The 25,932-nt window shown below is 47.0% G+C and overlaps 1 protein-coding gene across 1 annotated transcript; it reads right to left on the bottom strand.

The window, feature by feature from the left end:
- Positions 1-511: 511 nt before the first annotated feature.
- Positions 512-25,904, bottom strand: ATP1A1 (ATPase Na+/K+ transporting subunit alpha 1). Its single transcript, XM_084500446.1, has 23 exons — positions 25,663-25,904; positions 19,411-19,521; positions 18,180-18,239; positions 16,950-17,153; positions 16,479-16,592; positions 15,775-15,909; positions 15,457-15,574; positions 14,274-14,542; positions 13,027-13,225; positions 11,482-11,591; positions 9,924-10,058; positions 8,978-9,170; positions 8,377-8,552; positions 7,753-7,889; positions 5,799-5,949; positions 5,195-5,363; positions 4,612-4,766; positions 4,132-4,255; positions 3,201-3,346; positions 2,942-3,072; positions 2,268-2,369; positions 1,240-1,331; positions 512-850 (listed from the first exon to the last, which is right to left on the bottom strand). Exons 1-23 carry the CDS (start codon positions 25,672-25,674, stop codon positions 822-824), a joined length of 3,072 nt encoding a protein of 1,023 aa, XP_084356572.1. The 5' UTR covers positions 25,675-25,904; the 3' UTR covers positions 512-821.
- Between the last annotated feature and the right edge of the window lie 28 nt (positions 25,905-25,932).

The raw sequence follows: 25,932 nt of genomic DNA, 5'->3' as shown, positions 1-25,932 counted from the left end.
CTTAGGGGCAGCACACACGCTCAGTGTGTATCCAAAAAGGGTGCTAGGAAACATGAGCCCTTGCTTGGCTAAGCAAGCAGGAAAACCACAATGGCAGGGCTGGGGGAAGACAAGGGTTTGGGGTCAAGTGCCAGCCAGTGGAAGCCTGTTCTCATTCTGAGCCCAGCCCACAAGTCACAGCCCGTGGGAGCAGGCCAGAGCAGACATTTAGCCACCACTTCTCTGCACCTGACATTATATTTGCATGGCAGAAGACTCTTCCAGAAAGCAGCCAAGATACATAGTTAGAGGCCAGGAAGCTTCCTAGGCTTAAGGCTTTGCAGTGCGTTTGCTAGCAGGTTGTCCTGTTCAGCACTGACCTAGGCAGTGGAAAGGCACCGTGGCTCTTAAACTGCAGGTGCTGTTGGATCCAGCTACAAGAAGGGGAAGCCGAGGGCTGGAAACCTACGCTGTCAGTGCCACATCCTGAACGGGTTTTTTGCCTTGAGAAAAACAGCTGCCTAAGACCATGTGGGGGCATCCTCTTAGAATCCATCTTTATTTGTAAAAATCCACATATAAAATCTTCTGTTTCCTTTTACAAAAAAACAAAGGCACGTAAAGCTACTCAATCTCTCATCCCCATGGACTGATGGTCTGACACTTCCCCCCATTCTTCCCCCTTGCTTTCTCCTCCAGTCCATGTTTCTTCGTGCTTCCTCCAGTTTCAGCTCATTCCTGCCCAGGCACAGTTCTGCGCTTGCAAAGATGAAGTACATGCACACAGGGGAGATGGTGGAGAGGTGGCATGGGCTGTGCGTGGAATGTTCTACAGGCGCTTTTTAGTAGTAGGTCTCTTTTTCCACCCAACCTAGAAGATAAAAGGAAGGAGAAGTGAACTTTACAGCCTTGAGACTAATGCAGAGAGCTTATTTCAGGCTCTGAAAACTTGCACAGCCATACGTGTGCTAGAAAGGGACCTAGTCACAAAAACTCTTGCCAGGTAACTGGGGTGCTGCAGCTTTCGGGCCTTCTGCTGACTTTTTAGAATTTCCCGAGCATTAATGCACAGAATTAATGCTTGAGAATTAAACTCACCACAGGTTAAGTGGCCCAAGTTGTCAAAGAATAGTAAACGCAGCAAAACACACACCCCAAAACACACCCCCACGAGGTGCTCAGCACCGGGGGTCCCCAAGCACACCTCAGCAGCATGAGGAGGTAGGGAAGGAAACACAGAAATTAGCAACACATTCTTACCACCAGGGTTGCGTCTGATAATGAGCTTTCTGATTTCATCGTAGAGGAATATAAGGAGGGAGTATGGGAAGGCGCAGAACCACCACGTGGGCCTGTTTGGGAGAGGAGACAATGAGAACACAGGCAGAGGAGATGCTCTTTGCCTAGAAGAGCTCTGATTTGATAGCACAGAGGAATACAGATCTTGAAGGCTGGCTAGCCCCAGCTTGCCAGTGCACCCACTCCCACGAGGCCGTGGTTCAATGAAAATGCTCCAAGCCAAGAATTACCACCTTTTTACTGCAGTAGATTAATCCACTTTTGTATATTAATTCCAACACAAGGTGTGTCACAGCACCTTTGTTCGTCTCTGTACCAGCACCTCCCCACCTATTAATCCAGCAACATTTCCTCTAAGTGCCTGTAACCTTTGTACCCATGGTCTTGCTCATTCAAACTGCGCTGCTTTCCCTTATGACTTACATGTGCTAACCTCCAGTTGCTGCAGGCACTGGGCAGATGCCAGCTTTTTGTTAGGAAATTCTAGCACTTCAGCACTTAACTCCAAACAACACTTCTGAGCAGAACTCAAAACATACCAGGAGTGGTTTTTTGTTGTTGTTTTGTTCTTGTGTTTATTTTTTTTTGTCGTGAAGATTTCATGGAAGTTAAGTGACAGTCAATCTGAGCCTAAATCCTGCTGTGAAATGTTGCAATGCCGTTGGGCAATGCTTATGCTGGCACTCCCTCAACCATTAGGATTATTAGCATGCACCAACTGATCTATCTGCACCTATGCCTCTTTAAAGATTTTGTGCTAATTCTTTGGAAGGTAGGATCAGGCACAAGATGTCATCACCAACTCTTCAGTAAAGAGGAGATAGCTGGCCTATATTTTATAGCAATTCAGCTTGCTTTCTTTGGAGGTACAGTCCCCTGCCCATAAAAATACCCCTGTACAAGTGCAAGAGTAGCTGCTCTTATCTCCCCACTCAAGCACTCTTGTTCTGTGGTGTAGCCTGCCGCACAAGCAGCGTGGTACAACTTACTTGAGGGGATACATCCTTAGAGCAACATCCATCCCGGGACAGTAGGAAAGGAAAGCAGCCAGAGCAGTCTCCTCAAAGAGACCAAATATTAAGATCTTGTTCCTAATAGAAACAGGAAAGAAAACAGTCAGGCTCAAGATGCTCTTATGGACCATATCCTAGAACCCACCCTCGTTACCACATGGTAGTGACTGGAGCCAGACGTTCTGGGCTAGCCCAGAAGTCCATCAGGTGGGGGCTGTCAGGCAGTCCAAGCTGCTGGCATAGCTGTCAGAAGGGTCCTGTTGTGTCTCTAGAGCGAGTATTTCACAACTGCACCAACCAGCAGTGGCCTTCACCACAAGTTCAGAAGGCAGCTGGGGTTCAGGTCAGCAGCTCAAGACCTCGGCTGCTCTGTCACCGCACAAAGCTGTTGTGCTGGAATATCTCCCTGCCACTGTCATTCAAGGTGAGTTAGCTTCTACAGACAGTGTCACCACAAGTCAGCACTCCACTCTGTCTCAGCCCAACAGACTGCAGCAGGAAGAACGAGAAAGACACCTGGTGCCTTTACCCACCACCAAGGCAGACTGTTTAAGACTTGTGCCAAGATGCCCAGGCACTGCTAGGATGGTGAACTGGAATGTCACGTGCTGTGCTCCCACCCCAAATCCTCCACAGATGGCCCTACTTACTTCATTCCCTGCTGGAAGACAGAATTCCTTCGGGTCTTACAAATGATCAAGTCCGCCCACTGCACAACCACAATGCTGACAAAGAAGGCTGTATGGCAAGTGAACTCCACTATTTTCCTCTGTTCATAGGTCTAGGGAACAGACAAAGCAGAGAACATTTGTTCAGGTACATTGCTTTTGCTCTCTGGTCTGAGCACCAAGTCCAGCAGACGCATTACTGATCTGTCTGGCAGCCTCTCAGCTGTGCCTCAAAACATACCCACTGCTGTCCGTAGCTGTCTTCGACGTCGTTAATCCATCGGTCATCCCACTGGACTCTGATTCCTAGCAATCCAGAGGGCCAGAACCCATTCTCTGCCATGATTACAAAATAGGTGAAGAAACCTCCAAGGGCCTGGATCATACCTGAACGGATAAGAAAAGGGAAGACAAAATGATTAAGCTACCGCACAGTGCAATTAACAGAAAGCAGTTTACTGGAGGCCCCAGGCACCTCAAAAAATTGCTCCCTGTGGGGCTCAGTCTCCCAAAACAGCAGCTGTGGAACTAGTTCATGCTAACAAACTCAACTGCAGACCTTTTGCTGAGCAGTTTCTGCTCCCAACTTTGTACACAGTTACTTCTGTTTTGCTCTGTGCCGTGAAATGCATGGTACTCAAGGACAGCAGATAAAACTCCCTTTGTGTTCTCATTAAGCCTCATCCACCCCCCAGTCTTTGCAAAATACAGTCAAGAAGGTTCCCAAGGTCTGCTGCAATTAAGCACGAGCTCCCATCCTGTGAACCAGGCACGTCTCTGTAGCTGCCTTTAATCAAGGCTCCTAATGCTGTGTGTTTAGGGATATGCTGGAGAGAATCCTTTACTTCTAATTAAACTAACAATGGGATCTATGTTCCTGCTGAACAAGTCTGAACCAGAGGCGAGCTGGTTGTCAGCCAGCTCCTTTACAGTGCTATGCAATTAAACAAAATTACTGTGAAAGCGATTCAATGGATCAGGCTGCACAAGCCACCGCTATGTGCTGTAGGGGCAGGATCACGGAAAGTTCTCAAAAGCCTGAAGGTTCTGGTTTACACAGCCCAAATTTCAACCCTACCAAAATAAACACAACAGTCACTGACTCAGGATGGCATATAATCCCCCACTACCATCGAGTCCAAGACAGTGCCAGAGCAACCGGAGCAGCTTACCGATCTGCCCGTAGGCCATGCTGATCAGCCTTTCATTCACCAGCTTGTCTGTTTTGGGATTTCTGGGCTGCCTCTTCATAATGTCACTCTCAGCTTGCTCGTATGCCAGGGAGATAGCAGGGACCTTTGAAGGTGACAGGTTTGCCGTTAGAACCACTTCTGTTTTTCGCTGTGCATAGCCTCATCAGGCTGAAAGTATGAGGCAGGGAAACAGCACTGCCTCAAAACCCAAGATGTGGCATTTGGTAACGACCTCCACCCTCCCCAGCATGTCTTTACATGGAACTAAAGGATGCTCAGACTTGGGAGAGCCAAGAAATAGGGAGTAGGTTCTACAGAAGTATCAAGTGGGAACTTATTTAAAACAAAGCACTCAGGAAAAACTGTATTTGAACATTTCCCTACACCCGTTTTTTTAGGGTACCTAAAAACATCCACAATTCTTTTTGAGATAAAAAAAAAAAAAAAAAAGACATTCACCATGTCAGTGCCCAAGTCAATGCAGAGGATGGTGACCGTTCCCAGTGGAAGGGGGATGTTCGCAACGATGAAGATCAGGAAAGGTGTGATTTCAGGAATGTTACTGGTCAAGGTGTAAGCGATGGACTTCTTTAGGTTATCGAAGATCAGACGCCCTGGGGCAGGGAAGAGAAGAGCACAACCCTTGCTTATCAGCACAAGTAGCTCACAGGCATCTTCACTGGTAACAAGGAATGGCAAAGTGCTAGTGCAATAAATTGAAGAATTTTCCTGCATGTAAGGGTGCTGTACAAGACAACAAGGACTGCGTACATCAAGCATTAAATCACCTGTTCAAAAGTAGCATTTTCTGGTCATTGCAATCCTTGTCTGCAAGGTTAACTGCAATACAGCAGTATAATACTGAGCCCTGCTTGCTGGAGGTTGAACAAGAGTCCTTGGAGGTACCCCAACCCTTCTGCTCTTCTTTGAGAGGATGACCATAGGGCCAAAGCGATAGGCAAAAGGACCAAGCTTTTGTTACCCAATTGCTTTCCACTGTTAGCTGTCCCAACTGTCCGTTTAGATGCAGTTATAAACTCACCTTCTTCAACGCCCGTGACAATAGAGGCAAAGTTATCATCCAGCAGAATCATGTCAGCTGCCTGCTTGGAGACATCTGAGCCTGAAATGCCCATAGCAACACCGATGTCCGCCTTCTTCAGGGCTGGGGAATCGTTCACACCATCACCTGTGACTGCTACAATGGCACCCTAGTCATGAAGAGACATAGGGCAAAGAATGAAAACATCTATATGGTGTTTCGGACAGAGGAGGTTTCTCCTATCTTCCTCTTATCCCTTTTTAGGTTCTGATCAGGCTTGGCTTATCAGGAAGGCATGCTGCTCCCTCCAAAGATGGTGGAGGAATTAGTGCCATGTTGAACCTGAACCCTCCCCCAAGCACCTCCAGAGAATTTAAGAATTAAGTGTAATTAACCTGTAAGACCTGTACACATAGGTACTAGCAATTAGCCCGATTAGCCCAATGGCTACTGACAGACTGAAGTTTAGTCCAGTCCCATTACCTGAGGGCACTGAGAAAACTTAACCCTGCTACTTCAGCAGGCAACACTGCTTGATAATTTATTGATAATTTATTGTCTAGGGATTGCTTTGATAAAAGTCTTTGGTCTCCTGTCTTTTTACCTGTCGCTGACAGCCTTCCACAATGATAAGCTTCTGCTGAGGAGATGTCCTGGCAAAGACAATTTCTGTATGATGCATCAGGATGTCATCCAGCTGCTCGCTAGTCATGTCCTTCAAGTCTGAGCCATGAACAACACAAGCCTTAGCATCCCTGCGATCAAGAGACAAGAACATTTTACTTCATAAGTTAGACTTTTGTTATATTTGTCCCATAAAGCTACAGCTATTCAGTACTCTGGGCAAAGATCAACCCTTGCTGTGGGTGACTAAGCACCAATCTGGGCAGCCTCTGCACAGGAGTTTATGCATTTAGTCTAATGCTCCAAGTCTAAAGTCAGATGAGCAGCACAAGGCAGTGCCAAGCAACAGACAGAAAGCCCCACAAGCAGCCTAATTCTTTCTATTGCTTTTGAAAAAGGCAAGGCGTACACGAATTGTTTCCACAGCTCTTGGTCTCCCTGAAAGAGAGGAACCCCTGGCTCAGGCAGTTAGCTTCTAACATCACAAAAGATGCTCTCGTCTTCTGCAGACGATCCTTTTTCCAACAGACTGTTGACCTACGCTTGGCTTTTCAGAGAGCTCGTGCTATGCCAGCTCAGCCTATCTTACTCTCTTCAGCAACAAAAGCACATGTTATATTTAGACTGGTTTGGTACCCTGCATGCTACGGCGAAATACCACCTCTCTAACCCAGCATACCATCCCTTATAGGTCTAGGGGATTATCCGTGCAGCTACTGACATCACGCAGTTTAGACAGGGAAATTCCTTCCCCACCCTTACAGCCAGCTGTTGATATGCTCAGTCACACAGCCCAGTGATCCCCAGCCCTGCATTGCTAGGCTGTGAAGTTACCCTCAATAAAAGGGAGAAGAATTCAGCCACAATACTTGCCTTCCCCTAACAATTCATCCCACAGGGCGTCTCTATTCACAGTTCATAAACTACATGGCTACCCTCCAGGCCAAACACAGGCTGGGTCAAGCTAAGCAACGCAGACAGCCCAGCCATTCTGCAAACAGCCCACTTCTGCCAAAGCACATTTTCTTCGGACGCCTCAGTTCTGCACTGGGCTGCGAAGACGAACTTTAACCCCATAAAGGGAGAGAACTCCATCTTCACATTTATCCTGCGCTCACAGTTACTGACCAGCAATTCCTCCACCCAGCTCAAGTCCTGCTCCCTTCGCCTACCTGAAATCAGACCCTGAACTGAGCCTGCAAGCAAGAGGAACAGAACTGGACGATGAGTGCTCAAGTTCACATGCGGTGTTTCAACTCTTCTCTCAACAGTGAGAAACAGTTAAACCAGCTTGACTTTTTGTAGCCACAATCCAAAGTAAGTTGGCCAACAAACTGGTCTTTTTTTTTTTTTTTTTTTAAGCAGAGTTTTCCTATGAACCTCTAAGGTAACTTAATAAAGAAGCTTAACTAAAATATATGTTTGGGGGCAAAACTAGATTTAACCTCTATTTAAAGATCGGAAATCACAGGAACGTGTGGGTTTGAGCACTGCTCAAAACAGTCCCTAAACCTTTTTCTCCTAAACCACTACCTAGCTATTCTTTCCTGCCCAGTATGTAGTGCTTGTGACTTCGGTGGAAACACTCAGCTCCAGGGGAAAAAAGTTACATCCCCCACAAAAAGAGACTCCACCCAGCCTGCTGGTTGGTTGTTTCCCCCAGCTGGGGGGCAGACCATCAAGATATGGGGCAGAGGAAGGAAGGAACTGCTGAAGTTGTCTAGATAGGGCTTACTCTGAACTACATGCACATTCAAGGCAGCTTTATGTATTCTTCACATAGCTCACGACACATTGTGGAGAAGCCACAAAAGCCTCAGCTAAGCCTAAGCCGTGCTTTTCATGTCTGGGGAGAAATGCCGACAGATTATCTGAGGCAAGGAGAGAGGCAAATAATTCTTTGAAGAGCTTTAGTGTTCCCCCCGAGTCAGTACCTAGGGTTTACTTGGCTGACAGGAATGTTGAGTCGAGCTGCAATGTCTTCCACTGTTTCATTGCCCTCAGAGATGATGCCGACACCCTTGGCAATGGCTTTGGCTGTGATCGGATGGTCTCCTGTAACCATGATGACCTGGAACACAAACAGACTGCCGTGAAAGCCTTGCCCCTGCTGCAGAGCAGCACTGCCCAGCAGGCAGGATCCCTTGAGACTGAAGGGCCACGTGGCTTTTGTTCCATTATCGAGTCCCAGTACAGAGCAAGCCTGAAGTACAGCTAGTATAACATGTTATGCATTTGCAAGGGATTGAGGTGAAGGGAAGACAAAATTGATAACCCTGAGTCACATCTCCAGTTCATTCTCCAATTTGTGCTTTTTGTTCTCTGGTTGCAGTCAGTACTGCGGGACGTACAGAACGACACCTGAGCCAAATCACCTGTTTTGGGACAGACACCACTACAGCGTTTGCCAGTGTCCTACAAGTCTGGAGCCCTACAACTCTGGAGATCTTGACCAAATACTTCCCTTCACCCACATTATAGCCTCACACACAACATGGGAGAAGCCCTTCGTATCCAGAGGTTTAAAGCTAGGCAATCTCAGCCGAGAAAGTAGCTACCTTAATCCCAGCGCTTCTGCATTTGCCAACAGCATCTGGCACAGCAGCACGAGGAGGGTCAATCATAGACATCAATCCTACAAAGCAGAGTTTGTCTACAGGAAAGTTCACTTCGTCCGTGTCGAACTGGAAGCCTTCGGGGAACTGGTCATCAGGCAGAGCCAAGTGACAGAATCCTGCAACACATCAAAACCCACGATTATTCTGTTCCTACACATCAAAGAGGTAGAGAGTGTGAATGTTTATTGCACTCCTGTTCTGATAACTAATGGCCGTTGCTGGGTGCCCAAACACAGCTTGGTTCCCACGTAACAGAGCAAATCTAACATGATGTGACCCCACGGAGACTGAAGGGCTCAAATACTTTGCTTCACTTTGATCCAAGCAACCCAGCTGCTGGGCAGGACAAGACCCTGCAGGCTGCCCTGTAGGTTAAGAGCTAAAAGCAGAACTGTTCCTGTATGTATCACTGAAGTGACCTTGACTCAGCACTACGCACTTCATTCCTGCAGTATAACGAGTGCTTTGTTTAACCTGCGGGGTCTCTGCACCAGAGCACGAGGGACAAGCCTTTATTTATTATTGAAGCTGTTTTTCTTACCCAACACTCTCTCCCCAAGGCCTCCCAGCTCAAGGTAGGCATTCTGAAAGGCATCTTTCATCTCCTCATCCAGTGGTTGCTCTTTGCCATGAAGAAGAATGGAGCTGCACCGATCCAAGATCCTCTCTGGAGCGCCCTTCATCACCAGCAAGTAACGGGATTCTGAAGGGTTTGCGTTCTTGTGGATAGACAGCTAGGATGGAAGAAATTAAAGTTTTAGACATTTACTTGTGCCCTTCCCAGCACATCACCATCGCTTTAAGTTTTTTGTGACTACAGCAGCTCAGGATTATTGGTGACATTCTGCTCTACTTTTCATTCATCCAGACTTGAAGGAGGTCCTCCAACTAAGGTTTTCATAGAATGGCTTGGGTTGGAAGGGACCTTAAAGATCATCTAACTCCAACCCCCCATCATAGGCAGGAATACCACCCACCAGATCAGGTTGGCCAAGGCCCCATCCAGCTTGGCCTTGAACATCTCCAGGGATGGGGCATCCACAGCTTCTCTGGGCAACCTTTTCCAGCATCTCACTACCCTTACAGTGAAGAATTTCCTCCTAATATGTTTTACTACCTAGTCTGTAACATTACCATAAAACTACAGACGTGGCACAAGCCTTTTGTGTCCAAGCTTCACCTCTAAGATCATTTCCCTCCCAGCTCTGAGTTCCTCCATTCTCTGTGCACTACTACCACATAGGTGGGAAAGAGTCTTATCTTCTTTCAGCAACTGATGCCTCTGTGTCAAGGTAGCTCCAGCAGCTCTTACACAGCATAACTAAGTAAATTTCACAAGCTATATATAGACTCAAGCAGTCTACAAACAGTAATGACTAGACAAGATTTTGGTGTCAAAACAAGTTTTGAAGTAGTCTTCATGCAAATTTACGTAAGTACTTCACACAGTGTCTCCCCCTCAAGAGATAAACAAGAAACATGCTTACCTGGTACTTGTTGGTAGAGTTAAAAGGTATTTCCACTACTTTGGGATACCTCTCTCTCATCTCCTTGACAGAACCACAGCACAGTTCGATGCATTTCAGAAGTGCTGACTCAGAGGCATCCCCTGCCACTGCTCTCTGAGGAAAAAAGACAACTATCAAAGGGCATGTTCCAGTGAACTCACCACAAGATCAGACATGTCAAAAAAAAAAAAGTGCATTCAGCTCAGCCCAGTCCCAGGTTCTACATAACATGAGAGCAGTAAAGAATATTTCCATCATCCAGCCCTGACAAAGAGCTGCATTTCAGAATGCTAGGCCTTTTGTCGGAGAGAATAACAGTCTCCTGATACCAAAGCCAAGCCCTTTTAAATGGTAGAGAGTCAGCTAACCAGGAGAAGTCAGAATGAGGGTGAATGGTGAACTTTAAGAACCGATATGAGGGATTTCTCAGTCATATACTGCAAGCTGTTTGCCACAAAAATGCAAATGCAAGATTGAAAACTAATGACATGCATAGAGATAGATACTTGTATGCCCTCTCCCACCCCAAGACAAGATCACCTTAACAAGCCTCTGGATGAGAAAATTTAATCTATTCCCTTCCCCACACCCCAAAGTAAAATCAGCACTGGTAGAGACTGCAGGTGAATTCTCAGCCTTGGAGATCTGCATGTGCTCTGTGTCCTGCCTGAATTTCCTTCGCTGTAATTTAAACTACTTCTTGCCCTTCTGTCTCTTTTGTCCATGAATATTTTTCTTCTATTTTTACACTACTATGTTGGTACCTAAAAACTTCTCTAGAACTATTCTTTGCTCAGTCTTCCTTAGACTGGAGGAAGTCCAGCTCTATCTTCCATGTTAAAAAAGACCAGAAGTTACAGTCAGGACTGCTATGGAAAAATAAATTGTCCTATTATTTCCATCACCACATTATGATAACATTCTCGGGAAGAAGTTTATGACATAATATGACTAATATTTGACAGATTATGAGCATTGTACAGTTAATTCAGCCCTGGCTTGGTCACAGTTCAGAATCAGGAATCCATGTTGATGTTATGTTGGCATTTGCACCCGTGCTGAACCAGCAAAAACTTAAAAAGCTAAGACTTGCCAGTGAGAATAGAACGGCCAAAGACAAACAGTCCCACGGCTGCTGCTCCCACAACTCTAGTGTCCACTTATCCTGGCTCCCAGAACTGGGTGTTTGTGGCTTTTAAGTATATACATGACAGAAACAGCAGTTCTTGGAACAGTTGGACAGGGGAAGCTGCCTAGAAAAAGTTTCTGGCCCTTCCTAGTCCTTTCCAATGTATCTGACCCCCAGACAAACCAAAGATAACAGTGGATGGCAAAGAGCCTGCTGTGGAAAGCATCTTCCCTGTCCTATTTCCTCTGTCAACAGCAAATCTATAAGGGCACTTGACTGCAGATGAGACCAAGAGTTACAGATGTCTCTGTTTCAGAGTTCCTTAAGCCCTAATGAAATTGAATCTCACCACCATTATGGGAGACTGGTGGGAAAGGAGCAATGCAAGCGTTGCTTTTAGGAACTCACCTTAAGGATTGGTACATTTTCCTGATTGGCCTGGAACACGGCACGGTTGCAGAGACCTGCAACCCTGGACAAAGCAGTCCAAGTAGCTGAACTCTTGTCAAAGGAAGCACCTGAAAGCAGAGGAAGAATGTCAAAAAACAACCAAAAAAAACCACACAAACACAACACTCTGTAGGCTTAACAGTGAGAAGCCTGTACCTCATGAGCAGGAGACTCACCTAGAGCCTGTTGGCACACTACAACTCCTTCGTTTCCCCACCCCCTTCCCCAGGTACTTGATGAGCAGCTGATTATTTTAAGACCTGATGGTGAAATAATGATAGCACAAAAAACCACCTCTGCCACCAAGTAACTGATGAATGCAATAGCAGCAGAGACCAGGCTGGCAACATCCTTTCAGAGTAGGTAAGTAAAGGATACTGGGTGCCACTTCCAGCTTGTCTCACTTTATCCATCACCCCATGAAACACCCCCCAAAGAAACAATGCTTAAGTACACACCGAGATAATGCTTCTCCCATGCTGCCTCTTAAGATGGCTTCAAGGGAGATGAAGTGAACAGCTAACTGATAAGCTGATGTACTTTCCACAAAGAGGAATCTTCTGTGTTTATTTCCACTGCAGCCAAGCCAACCGTTGCCAAGCCAGAACTAAGTGCTTCCAAATAACACTTTATTTATAGCTTGTTACTTTGCACTAGCGTTAAAGACTAAGAACAATAAAGCAGCTTTAAGTGGTTGGGACAAGAACAATGTTTTGTAGCGGTTGGGGGAGCAGGGCAGAGAACAGCAGCCCCATTGGAGAAAGGTTATGCTGGTAAAATGCTGCAAGCACAACCTTTCACAAGGTAGATGAGAGCAAGAAAACTCCTGAATTTGGTTGTACTTACTAAACAGTTCTGGAGAGATAAGTACCTCTCAATAGCACAGCATGCAGAGATTTCAGATTCTTATCAGTATCTGGAAGAAACTTCCTGCTCGCCTCTTACAGAGGCTTCATTCATTGCTACCACAACCAGGACGTTCTGGGAAAACCCCTGTCCAGGAGCAGCTGTCTACTTCAACATGGGAAATTTCAGTCCACGTCTAGTCTCAAGGAATTCATTATCAGTGTCAACATCTCTTCTGTCCACTTTTAAAGCTGCACACACAGCTTAGGATGAGGCAATTTGGGATATATTTTGGCAGAAGTAATCAGGTACTGTGAAGTACTGAACAGCAAATATGCCTGTCCTGTTTGTGGAAATAAGGACCCAAACGTTCAAGAGGTTAAAATTCCAATGGACTGGTTTGATGCAAAAGCAATCAAGGGATTTTTTCCTGTTTATGGATTTAGGTAATCCGTTTACGGATTAAACAGAACTGTGGTATAGTGCAAAGCTTCCTAAAATTCACCACGAGCCTTTTAGCAAATCATGATAGGAGTCCCTGCACCATGAACTTCACTTGCACTGAAGAGCTAGGAACACAGGCTCTTACACAAAACCCTTTTTTTTTTTTTTTTTTTTAAAGAAAGAGATGCATCCAGCACAAAGAGATGGCCTTACCACTCTGGTTCTCTGTAGTATCAGCCTCATGAATCTGATTGTCAAACCACATGTGCGCAACTGTCATGCGGTTTTGTGTCAGAGTGCCTGTTTTGTCAGAGCAGATGGTGGATGTGGATCCCAGAGTTTCCACAGCTTCCAGGTTCTTCACCAAGCAGTTCTTGCGAGCCATACGCTTGGCTGTTAGTGTCAGACATACCTGGAGACAAGGAATAAAACGGGTTAGATATGTTTGTGCACTAACACCATGCCACCCCACTCACTGTGGGCACGGAATGACAAAATTACACGCCCTGAAGTGATTCCTATTGCACACCAGCAGGGTGAGCATGAACTGCAGCGCTTAGGGCCAGCTCTTATACTACGTTTAAGTGACAGTTTTCTCCAGAAAATGGCTTAAGGTGTCAGCCTCCTGTTTCTCGGTGTATTAGGAAGGAGATAACATGCCCTGGAATAACATTTTAGTGTTAACTAACGTTTAACATTACAGTTCCCTAATAAGAGGAACTCTCAAAATAGGTAGAGGCAGGCCATGTAGAAGAAAGCCCAAAACAGCCCTGGAGATAGGGCAGCGACTTGCTCGTATAGGAAGCAAGCAGACCCAGCTGCTTTCTTGCCAGAAGCTCTTTGGGGTTGAAGCTCCCAAATGTTTGTTTCCTGCTTCAGCAGCTGCTCTGCAGCCTAAAGCTGCACAGAAGCCTCTAGACCTGTCCACCACGACCCTCTACACAGCTAAGAGCACCTGGATTCTCCTCTATCTATATGGGAAACCAAGCTTACAAGAACCTCTACCAGCTCCCGGATCAAAACTGGGGACAACAGCAAGACTTGCTAGATGCTCTGATAGCCCTTCAGGACTGGGGGGCAGGTGTGTATGTGGGTATAAAAAGCAAACAAATCAACACTTAAAGTAGAAGGACCCCTCCCCACCACAGAAAAAGGGAGAAAAGCCAAATTCAGGACTCCTAGCCTTACTCACTTCATTCTACAATGCCAAGGCTCTTTGCAGGTCTAATTCAAGAGACTCACCTTCATCAGATAAACAGCTGCAGAACCAGAGACTGATTCAGGCAACTGGTCAGAATACACCAAATTTATAAAACCTAACCCTGCACACTCAGCACACAGAGAACCTACAGAACTTTAGGTTCACCTCTGCAAACACATGCTGAGCATGAAGCACTCCATTTGCTGAAGAGCCATACAGTTTATGCATGAAGTCAACCTCTTCTTCCAGCTTCACTCACCGTGACAGTTGCGAGCAGTCCCTCGGGAACGTTGGCAACGATGATTCCTATAAGGAAGATTACAGCCTCCAGCCAAGTGTATTCAAGGATCAGCGAGAGGATGAAGAAGCTGACACCCAGGAACACAGCCACTCCGGTGATGAGGTGGATGAAGTGCTCAATCTCCATGGCAATGGGAGTCTTTCCCCCTTCCAGTCCAGATGCCAGACTGGCAATACGGCCCATCACAGTGCGGTCCCCAGTCCTAATAACAATGCCACGGGCAGTGCCTAGAAGAAAGACAGGGTTTAAGACAACCTTCCCTCCCAATACCCTAAACTGAGTTTGTTCAGCCTGTCCTACAGTTTAACAAGCTTCCTCCAAGATAATGCAGGTAGGCAATCCAACGGGTCAAGGCCTCCCACCACAGCTTTTTTAGTCTCCAGAAATAAATGGAGATAAGGGCTACATAAGATTTATGCATGACTGGCCAAGCTGTATGCCCTCTCCCTACTACCCCAGGGAATCAAGAATCCACTTGGTTCAAGTACCAGTTGCATAAGCAATTAATGGGAGAAAGAGGTCTTCAAGACGTGGATTATGTCCTCCTCTCTCCCTTTAAAGGAGAAGCCCATTTTCTCTTCCCAAGGTTCTTAAAGATCAAGAATATTCCATGGTACTGCAGGTTATTTTGAGCTTTTTTTGGAGGTGGGACAGAATGTGGAGCTTCCACACTAGTGGACACCCTGTGATATGGAAAAGATGCTCTGGGCTGCAACATGAAGAGGGCCTACCACTGTACTTGGAGCTACTACAGAAGTCTTGCCAGAAATGTTTGAAATTCTGGATTTCTGCAGTAGCTTGTTGTGTACACCCCAGCCTAGCCCTCTTTGTTCAAATAATGGTACTTTGTGATTTAACACTGCTGTAACGCGGCAGTCATGTTTGAAGACACACCATGTAGCTTCATTTCTGGGAAAAGCATACAAAAACAGTAGTGCTGTGGAGCCTTCAGCCCATTGTACCGTCCTGGAGTTGGAATGGGCAATGGAAAGCCTTCACTGGGCATTTCCAGCCTGCCCTTGCATGGTAGGATTGGACTAACAGCAAGTACTCTAAACACATACAACGTTTGCACTGCTTACCTATGGAGTTCACTCCCTAGCACTGTTAATACTTTAGCAAACTAGGAAGAGCCACCTACCTTCCACACAGTTGGTGGAAAAGAAGGCAATGTTCCTGGTTTCCAGTGGGTTCTCGTTGGAGAAGTCTGGAGACCTGGTCTGAGGCTCTGACTCGCCAGTAAGTGAGGAGTTATCCACCTGCATGGAGGAGAGTACTGCTTCATACACAGCCGGACAGATGATTCAGCAGCAACAGCTGATGAAACACCAGGCGCTCCCCAAACGTTCCTCTTTTACCCCACCACTCAACCCATTCACAACATTGAAGAAATTCTTAGAAACCAGACTAATTCATCATCCTCCACTACGAAGCTTTCAGACAGCCTGTCGCTACTCACCTTGCAACCATGTGCAGAGATGATCCGAAGGTCAGCTGGAATTCTGTCTCCTCCTTTCACCTCCACTAGATCTCCAACTACAACACCTTCCGCATTGATGCTCATCTTCTCACCATTTCTGACTACAAGAGCTTGCTGGAAGACAGTAAAGAAACAACTTGCGTCAAAAGCAACTCTTAAGAAAGGTGCTCAAAATATCCAAGCATCCTAAAATAGTTGTCTCATGCGTCTAAGGAGCTTTCTGCTTGTGCTAACATGTTTATCTCAGATATGTTTAAGAAAGATAACTATTCTTGTTTTCTCACTACTTAAATTCCTTGTTGCCAAGGTGACAGTAAGATGGTTAGGTATGATACAGACTGTCCATGTCCTCTGAGTTTTAGCGCTCATTTATCACACCAGTTACAGAATTCCCTACACTATCACGAAAGTTATGGATTTTAATAAGCTGGTGGATCTCACAGGGTGCCAGGAACTGCCCTGGATTATTAGCATAATTACTTGGAACAGAAAGAGGAACTAGCGTTCCCCTCAACATTAAGAGGGAGAAACCCACACTAACAGCTTGGCACAAAAGACATCTTGCCTGCTGAAAGCCAACACACAGCATTCACCACAAGGCATTTTGTGAGTGAAGCTCGTGTTTAATACAGCTAATAACCCTGAGCAAGCGTGGCAGATCAAGGAAACGAGGTATTCCATACCTGAGGCACCATGTTCTTGAAGGACTCCATGATCTTGGAACTTTTTGCTTCTTGGTAATACGAGAAACAGCCAGTAATGATAACCACAGCTGCCAACACAATACCTAGGTACAGCTACAAGGAGCAGAGAAAGTGATTGAGAGCGTGATCTGCCTGAAAGGCTTCCAGCTCGTCCAGATGAATTGCTTGGTATTTAAATGCCCCATTACAAAGCGTGGAGGTAATTGCAGTCTCCGTACATTTTGTACACAAAGGCTGTCCACAAGCCACTGTTGTTAACACAACATGAAGGAAGTCGGCTGTCCATTTCATTACATGGAAGCACTCCAAAACATGTTAAGCTCACCCACTGAATTTCCCGTACTTCTGGGAAAAGCTTCTGGACTGAATGCCTAGAGGAAGCCGATATGCTTTAAGCCAAACAAGCTGCTCAGCCTGCCTCGGAGGTAAAGCAGACATTTTTTTACTTACGTTATCTTTGTTGGGCTCCTCCTCCATCACGCTTTGTATGCCGTATGCCAGAAAACACAGAATAGCACCGATCCACAAGAGGAGTGAGAACCCTCCGAAGAGCTGCCGACAGAACTTCACCCATTCAGGGGTGGTGGGTGGGGGCGTGAGGGTATTTGGGCCATCACGAGCCAAAATCTCAGCTGCGCGCGCAGTAGTCAAACCCTAGAAGAGAAGTTCCTTTTAGAGGCATCGTGGCAAGACTGGCTGGGGAAAGCAGTTTTAAATTTGTTCATCTTCTGCTTGAGAATGCAGGTAGAGGCCTGCCACAGCAATAAGGAGATGCTAACAGATAATGGGAACCTCCACAGCTGCCAGGGCTCGGCAACCAAAGTGAAGGATGTGAAAGCTGCATGCTAGAAGAGGAGCTACAGGATGTTGGATGCTCCTTGAGGAGCCTGCACATCATAAGGCTACAACACAGAAGGCAGGCAAGGGAAGAGTGCTACAGCAGCAGACTTTGATCACTGATGAACAGCCCAGTGCAATCCATCCTATCAAATTATGGAACAAGTGAAAGCTGGGGACTATAAAGATGATGACACTTGAGATTGTCTTTCCAGGAAGTTCAGCTTTTAGAAGCCAAGGTCTTTGACAGAAGTATGCAAGCCTTCTGTAACAGAGACAGAGCAGACTTGTTGCTGTATGCAATCCTGAAAAAAACACACACCTTAAAGCAAACAAGAGCAAAGGTGCACTGCAGAATCACTGCAGTGCTTCTGCACTAGCCTTTGAGGTTAGCCAGAACATTTGCACACCTGTTACTATAAAAGGATTGAAATTTTTAACTACTGCTAACCATCACCAAGTCTCTGGCATGTACTAGCTCACTAGATTACATCTGCAATATAACAAACATTTGCCTTTATTACAAGCTCTTAAGGAAAAAAAAAAAAATCCAAGAATCAGTTTGACCTTGGAACAATTCAGAGGCAGATAACAGTGACTTTGTTAGAGAACAAAGTCACTAAAGCATTGCATGCTGGCTGTACAGTGGGAGGACGAAGAGGAGTATTTGTGAGCTCAACAGTTCTCTCAAAGCCTGGGAAACTTCACTGGAAGAGCAGAGATTAAACAAAAAAAAAAGGAAAAGAAACAGACCACCCAGATCTCCCTTTGTGAAGTGCTCTGAGCCGAGACTGCTCCTTTTCCAATCAGGGCAAAGAGGGAGGGAAAACAAAGTCTACTTACCCGACTCAAGTCTGTTCCATATTTACGATGAAGTTCATCAAGGCTGAGCTTGTGGTCATCCTGAAAGACAAGAAACAGATGAGGGGTGACCACACTACCTGCAGATTGGTCAGTACAAACTCAATGATTCGCCCCATCAACAGGTTTCCCTTCTGTAACACCTCAGAGACTGAAACTCTTGTCACAGAGAAGATAAGCTAGAATCTTCCCATCTCGTTCAAGAATTCAAAACAGTCTCCTCTTCAGCATTCTTCTGGATATTTAGGCACAACATAACTTTTTAAGCAATCCCTGATTATATCAGGGCAGTCTATCTCACAACAAATTTTGTGAAGCCTCTTTTTTTTTTTGTTTTGGTTGTGGGAGGTGGGGGGGTTGGAAAGGAAGGTGTACATAAGATTAGCTGTGTAATTTCACATGTTTAAGTAACGCTGCCAGCTTAAATAATGTTTCTCCCCCAAAGAGGCTCTGTTTCACAGCCAGCTTATTTTCAGTTTAAAAAAAAATAGTACACAGCAGTATCTCACTTAAACAGTGGCACTGCAAGGAACAGATGCCTTAAGCTAGCATCTCCACCAAACACAAAACCTGATCTTTGAGCAAGTTTTAGCAGTCCCTCTCCCTAACAAACAGGGCCAAAAAAAAAAAAAAAAAGTGAGCCCAGTCTCCATACACAGCACAGAAATAAAGCCTGTATCAACTTCAAGGCGAGCAGATCTACGCCACGTGATGCTCATGCATATGTACAGCATCATCCACCATTCACAGATGGGGATGGAAGACGCTCCTCACGTCCTCACACACGATTAAGGAGTACTAATACTGAGGTCAGTCTGAGCTGAGGCCAACAGTAAATGGAGTTGTACAGATTCCACTCCTCAGCTGGAACGAAAACAGCAGTCTCACCCACATGACAGCACATAAAAGTACTGCTGCTATCCAGATAATGCTCGCCTGGGTGAGGAGAAGCAGCTACACTTTGCTGCGTGTAACCCAGGCAAACAAAGACTTGGGTTCTGTGTCAAATGCTTTTGAGAAGTGATGTTTTCAGGGCCATCATGATGCTGAAACGCTCACAGGATGTCAAGTTTGAAGGCAGAAGGGATGGGAAGGGAAAATCAATGCCTTCCCTGCTGTCAGCTCACCAGCACTTTTCTACGAGAAGCCACGTGAGGCACAAGGCTTTGTGAACACTCTTAAAGCTGCTCTTTCCACGCCTTACAACTCTTACCATTGAGACTTCCTTCTTAAGCTCATCCATGTCCCTCTCCACCTTCGCCCCCTTTTTCTTCTTTGCGCCATGTTCGGATGTTGCAGTAGGCTCATACTTGTCTCTTCCAGCCTACAAGAGAAGACAGAGTACTGTTAAGAAACACCTACGCTCAGCTTCTTCGGCAGCAGATATGAGCCATATACACGAAATTGCCAGGTGGACAATAATTATATTTGTGTTTTTTGGTGTAACTTTAGTTACACCACATTATTAAAGAAGAGAGTTAGCGGGCAACTAGGTCTGCTCAGCAGCATCGCAGCCTACAGCCTGACATTTTACAAGTCTGGCTGGGAGGAGAGCGAGCTGTATGCTATGCAGCCAGCCTTGGTGTGCGAGCCCCAGCTCAGGCAGAAAGTGATGAAGAGCAGAAGAAACCAATTCCTGAGTGCATACGTATGTTCCCTTCAAGGCATTAACTCCTCCTCCCCCCTGCTCAGCCCTCCACATCCTCTGGCAAGGAGCAGCCTATCAACCGGAGGTAAGTAAGAGGTGGTATCTCTAACTCAAATTTGGGGGGGTAAGTTCCAAACACTTTCATTCTCAGTTTGGCGCTCGAGCTGAGCTGTTACACAACGGAAACCTGCTTTCAATTTATGGAAATCTGTCCAGTAAGAACGATATTCAGAGCAGCTCACTTTCACAGCCCTGATCCGTGCTCAGTCCAGCTTCAGAGAAGCAGACGATTTGCTTAAAACCTCTTTACTCAGATGGATTTTTATTCTCTTTACTCGTGGTTAATTTTACATTGAATCACGCAGAGACTCGGATCTTAAATGCAAATGAGAATCTAAGGACAAATCACAGAATCACAGAATTTCTAGGTTGGAAGAGACCTCAAGATCATCGAGTCCAACCTCTGACCTAACGCTAGCAGTCCCCACTAAACCATATCCCTAAGCTCTACATCTAAACGTCTTTTGAAGAAAAAAGAAAGAAAAGAAAGCATGAAGCAGCAAATACAGGCATCACTTGAGACCAAAAAAAAACTACAAGAAACTTGGACAGCCTGCAAGGTACCGAAGCCAGGCACCAGCACGGCCTCACAGAGCAGTTCCTCCTTTAAATACTCCATAAGCTCGTTCCCAACCCTCACAAGCCTCCAATAGCTGCTTTCCTCCCCCCTTCCCTACCGTGCAGGGCCTACGACATCCTGCCAAGTTTCATGCGATGACATTTTCACCCAGTAAGATCTCCGAGAAGTACTTTGAGATGAAACAGCCGCCAGCAACACCTCAGTCAAACCGGTAACAAGATTAAGGGGAGGTTTCAAAGGCGCTGCCTTGCTCTTTGCATGAGTGCCTCAACTCACAAGTCGGATTCCTGAGAACAGTCTGGACACAGAAACTATTGTTGGGATCCAAGAATCGTCCTGTTCAGCAGCAAGCACAGGAAACTTATTTTTATTATTACTTACAGCAAGAGAAGCAGAAAACCAAATTAAAAGTGAAACTACACTAAAAAAATAATCCAAAAAAATAAATAATCACAGCTTCCCTGCAAAAAATCATCGGGCACATCTAGACAAGGATTTATATTGTTCTAAGAAAGCTTTGGGCGCATCACACTGCAGCCACATTCACACATTTCACGTGTACAGAGGAATTCCTCCTTACCCTGGTCAGCAAAGGTGGGCTTTGCATCCCCTGCATGCAGCTGCAGAGCTGCGCAGTGGAAGCGGTTTTGAAGAAGTGGAGCAGAGACTATTGGCTGTTTGCCACCTCCCAGCCAGGGAAACGAGACACACAACTGCAGATTGTCAGCATTCTTGACATTCTCTTCCCTGTACCTAAACTCCCATTGCACTATTAAAAAAAAAAAAAAAAAAAAAAAAAAAAAGGCGCGAAAGCCACAGAACTTCAAACAGCACAGTCCTCGCATTCCAGCATCCTAAGAATTTGCCATGGGGCAATTCACAAAGTCACCATGAAGCTTCTCTCTCTTTCCTTCAGTCTCTGAAAGAAACAACTTCGACCGCTGCTAGATCTCTGGCAGGCAAGTCCAAAACAGTCCCCCACAAAACACATGCTTCTTGATTACTGCTTTAAATAAGTGACTTCTAATGAAGGTGAAGAAGCTGGTGCCCGGATTGGCATGCCAGCACCTCTGGCTTCACCCCTTCCCCACCAGAAAAGCATGGCAAGCTCCTGGGGACTTCCACAACAAGTACAGTGGCTTAGCCCACTGGGGCAGCAGTGAATATAGCCCAAGAACACAGGAAGCTTTAGCTCTTGCAGCTGCAGAGACAACCTGCAAGGAGGCCAAGATGAAAAGGCTCACCACCCTTGTTCACGCATGATTCGCTTAGGAAAAAAAAAAAAAAAAAATCAAAAGAGCCCAGCATCAGCTGCAGGCAGGACAAAAAGCAGACAGAGTTACTTGTTTCTGTAAGAACCCAAGTACTTGCTAGCCTACCAGCTTCTCAGTTTAAGAAGAAATAAAAAAAAAAAAAAAAAAAAAAGCACAGTACCTTCCCTTCTGTTGCTTACTACCATCTCCCACCCTTACAGAAAAGGTGGGCCAGTAGTATCGGTCTCAGCTCTGAGCTTCCTGCTCTGTCGTTCAAACGTGACCTTGAGGCATGGATCAAAGCACTTGCCCCTGGTCTCTGCCCTCAGGGCAGCTGGCAGAGGAACCTCACAGCTCCACAAAGGCTTGCCCTGGGACAAGGTGTCCATCCTGCCCCACAGCGCTGGAAGGTCTCCCTGCTCTCCCCTCCTTTTCCTGCCAGACATAAGAGCAAGCATACGGTAGTCCTGACCCTCATCTTATCAAGATGCGAGCACACGGCCTGGACACAAAGGAAGGTCTGTCTCATCAGAAATGTCACATCTGTTACTTTGCTTAGCTGAGGAACACTTCTGACTCATCAAAAGTGCCACAGAAGAAAAAAAATAAAAGAAAAACACAACTTTTTCCTTCCCTTATACGTTTTTTTTCTCCATTGGCTTAGGCAGAACAGTTGTCGACACCGGTGTAAGAAGTCTTACACATCCCCCAGAAAACCCTATTGTCTTTGAGGCAACTTATGCTTTTCCTCTCTGGACTAATTGAGCCATTCATAGCTGATGTCTTAAACACAAGCCATGATTGACCAGGAAACGGGAGGGGTGCAAATCAGCAGACAAATTCTGAAGTATCCTATTCTGCCATTGCCTAATCCACCAAGCAGTGTCAAGAATAAGCCAAAACAAATTAAGCCGTCTCTGGAGGCCTGCTCTGTTCTAGTACTTATGTCATTACAATCAACTGTGCAGAGAAAACAGAAAAGTTACTGTCTTGCTGCCTCATGGGACAACCTTCAGTAAATATATTAAGCAGATGAGTCATGATACTGACCATCCCTACTGGACTGGAAAGGTTGCTCCATGACCCTATGCAATACTAAGAGAGGGACGTAAATGCCTTCCCAGGATCCTTCTTACTGCCTCCCAAAAAGCAGCGTTCAACCTCCCATCTTTCATCAAAAGCCCAACTGCCTGCCTCAGCTGAGCAGGCTCTCGGCAGCCAGGACAGGACGAGGCAGTTCTTGACAGCCAGCAACTGCTCATCATGAGCTCTCCTCACTGAGATTCGGCAAGCAGACAGCTGCCTCCCTATCTATGGGAGGACAAGCCTTCCCTGCATGGCCAGAGGGCTAAAACTTGCAAGGGTTTTCATCCTCAAGGTTGAAGAGGGACTATCCACATTCCTCAAGTCTTCTCCACACCCTGGGACAAGCATTTCTTCTCATGGAGCCTCTTGAAGAGCCAGGTGCATAACTGGCTTTCCAAACACCAGAGTGTTTTTCAGTGCTGTATCGCTATATACTGTAGCAGTGCCATCTCCTACAGTTCTTTATGTGACATACTAGTGCATCTCTACAGTCAAAGGGATCACATCTCCAGTGTCTGACACACACATGAAGACCAGAGGAGCTGGTACCTTCAGCAACCCCTTGGGAAGGGCTGGATGAAGCACAACCATGCAGCTTTCAGTGTGTCAGGACCCCACTGGCCCATACAACCTGACAGAAACCTTTTTATCCTGTCACATTGCTTTGAGGAAGTGTGCGTTGACTAGGCCCAGCCTTTTCTCTGGCCAAAGGAATAGCCTCTCAGCATACCAGTAAGAAGTGGGAGTGAAAGACGTAGGTAGAGCAACATTGAGATTTCTTAATTGCACCAGATGATTGCTTTGATTTGCATAATTTCCCCTCAGTTGGTCTATTACACAACACACCTTCCTAGTTCCTGACAGGAGAAGAAAACTTAACCCGGGGTTCAGGCATTAGTATCGATCCCCAGAAGCCACTCCGAGCACGCAGTAATGACCATCCACCCTGTGAGCGTAATGAGGACAGAGTCTGCGGACAGAGATGAAATCCTGCCTGCCTGCCCTCCTCCCCTGATAATGCACATACCCTGGCAGCTCACGGCCCTCCCATTGCCATCTAAAGTAAAACAGCCGCTCCACTCAGCTGCTCTTCACAGCCGCCACACACAGGGAGCTTGTTCTCACACACACACACGCTCTTACTTTCTGTTCAAGGCCAGGCTCCCATGGGAAGGAGGTTTCCTTTTTGGGTGCCCTAAGTCAGGGCAAGCGCACGCTGTTGAGCTGTGCAGTCACACCCTGCCCTTTTTTTCCACTACCTTGCTCTTTCACATCCCTATTTTTTTTCAGAGGGTCCTAATTACCGCATGTTCTCCCTGCTAAATGAGCGAATCTTGTGACTGGAGGAATAATGCAACAGTGTGTGGCTGCCCCAGACTTCCCGGTAGTATGCTGCTGGTTCGGTTCCAAGCCAATTGTTTACTATGCACACACAACCCACGTAATTTGAAGTGCAAATGAGCTAGCTATATATATATATATATTAGAGCTAGCCTTCTATATTAGAGAGCACTTAACTCCCATTAGTGAAGGCAAGATGGCCTGAGTCCCCGAAGCCTGTGGCAATGCTGTCACACACAGAGTCAAAAGGTTTAAAGCATCCAGAAGGCTGCATTGATGTCTCCCCCACAAAAAAAAAATATTAATTATATTTGAGGTGAGGTTATTGTACGTATTACCTGTTGCCCACTAGCCTGAAATGAAACGTGCAGGGTTACCTGACTACAACAGGACTTCACACCAAGGCAAGAGAGCAACCCTCCCAAGCTCCCCCCCGCGTGCTCCTCAAACCCTTCTCCAAACAACCATCCTTTCAGCTGTGTTCTTCCACCTCTCCTATTCGTGCTGTTGTGTCAATATCACTGGTTGTACCTCACATGGATGAGGACAATGGGGAATCAGCCAGTGTTTGAGCAGCGCCTGTAGGCAGCAGGCAGGGACAGGGCTGCTACCCCTGAGCCTCCGGGCACCTCACAGCTCCGCCCTCCACGTGGAAGGACACATTTTGTTTCTGCTCCCCAGCCGGCCATGTGAGCTTAAACATCCAACTTCAAGTTCCCACTTCTGTTCTCAAGAGCCTTCGACTGCGTTTAGCTAAGAGATATAATCTGGATTAAGGACTTCTCGCTGCGCTGCGGGCTGAAGGCTGGAAGGAAGCCGGGGCTGACACAGCGCCTTGCGAGCTGCACAGCATGCTGGGAGGCTTTTATCAGCCCAATTAGCAGGATAGACATGATAAAGTCATGAATGATCACCTTCCTTATGCCACCAAGCCTCATGAGTAGCCGCGGGGGCAGATAAGCGAATGGGCGCTAATAACCAGCCCTTTATCCTGTCACACCCCCGCGGGGGCCTGCTGTCTCAACAAGTCTAAAGTACTCCTGCAGAGGCCAGGAGCCACGAGAGGGGCTCTAGAAGGGCAGGAGATAACCGCAGCCTCCCCCCGCAGCAGCCCGGGGACCCCCCCCTCGGATCCCGCACCGGGCTCAGCCCCGCGCCCCGTAGGCGCGCCCTGCGCTCCCTCCGCGGCCATTGCCCACACCGCCCTCCTGCTTCGTCCCTCCCTGCTCCTCCCTTCCCTCTCCCGAAGCAGACGGCAACCCTGCACCGGGATGTGTCGGGGCGGCCCCGGCGCCACCCTCCGGCGGCGGCCCCAGCGAAAACGACATGGCCGTCTCCTCCCGCTTCTGCTCCTGCTCCTCCCAGAGCGCACAAAGCAAGGGGCGAGATGCAGCCCGGCAGCCCACCCCCCCAGCCGGCAGAGCACCCCCTTTTTATCCCCGCAGCCCCCTCCCCGGAGCAGCAGCAGCAGCGGCGCCCCCCAGCCCCGCCGCTCACCCCCTTGCCCATGGTGCGGGGCGGCGGCGTGCAGACCACGCGGCAGGCGACAAGGAGCGGGGCTCAGCGCAGCCCGGCAGGTGCCGACCACCCTGCTCCTTCAGCGGCTGCTCGCTCTCTCCCTGCTGTCCCCCTCCTTGTCGCCGTCGTCCTTCTTCTTCGCTCGTCCACCTCCGGCACCGCTGCTCCAGCCGCAGCTCCAAATTCCGCCGGCTTCCCGCCGGATAAAGAGCCCCGGCTGCTCTGCACCTCCCCGTCCTGCATTGTCGC

Source organism: Aythya ferina (genome assembly GCF_964211825.1).
Source record: "Aythya ferina genome assembly, chromosome: 1".
Lineage (NCBI taxonomy): Eukaryota > Metazoa > Chordata > Aves > Anseriformes > Anatidae > Aythya > Aythya ferina.
Note: the sequence above shows the minus strand (reverse complement) of the source record. Positions and strands in the feature narration are given on the sequence as shown.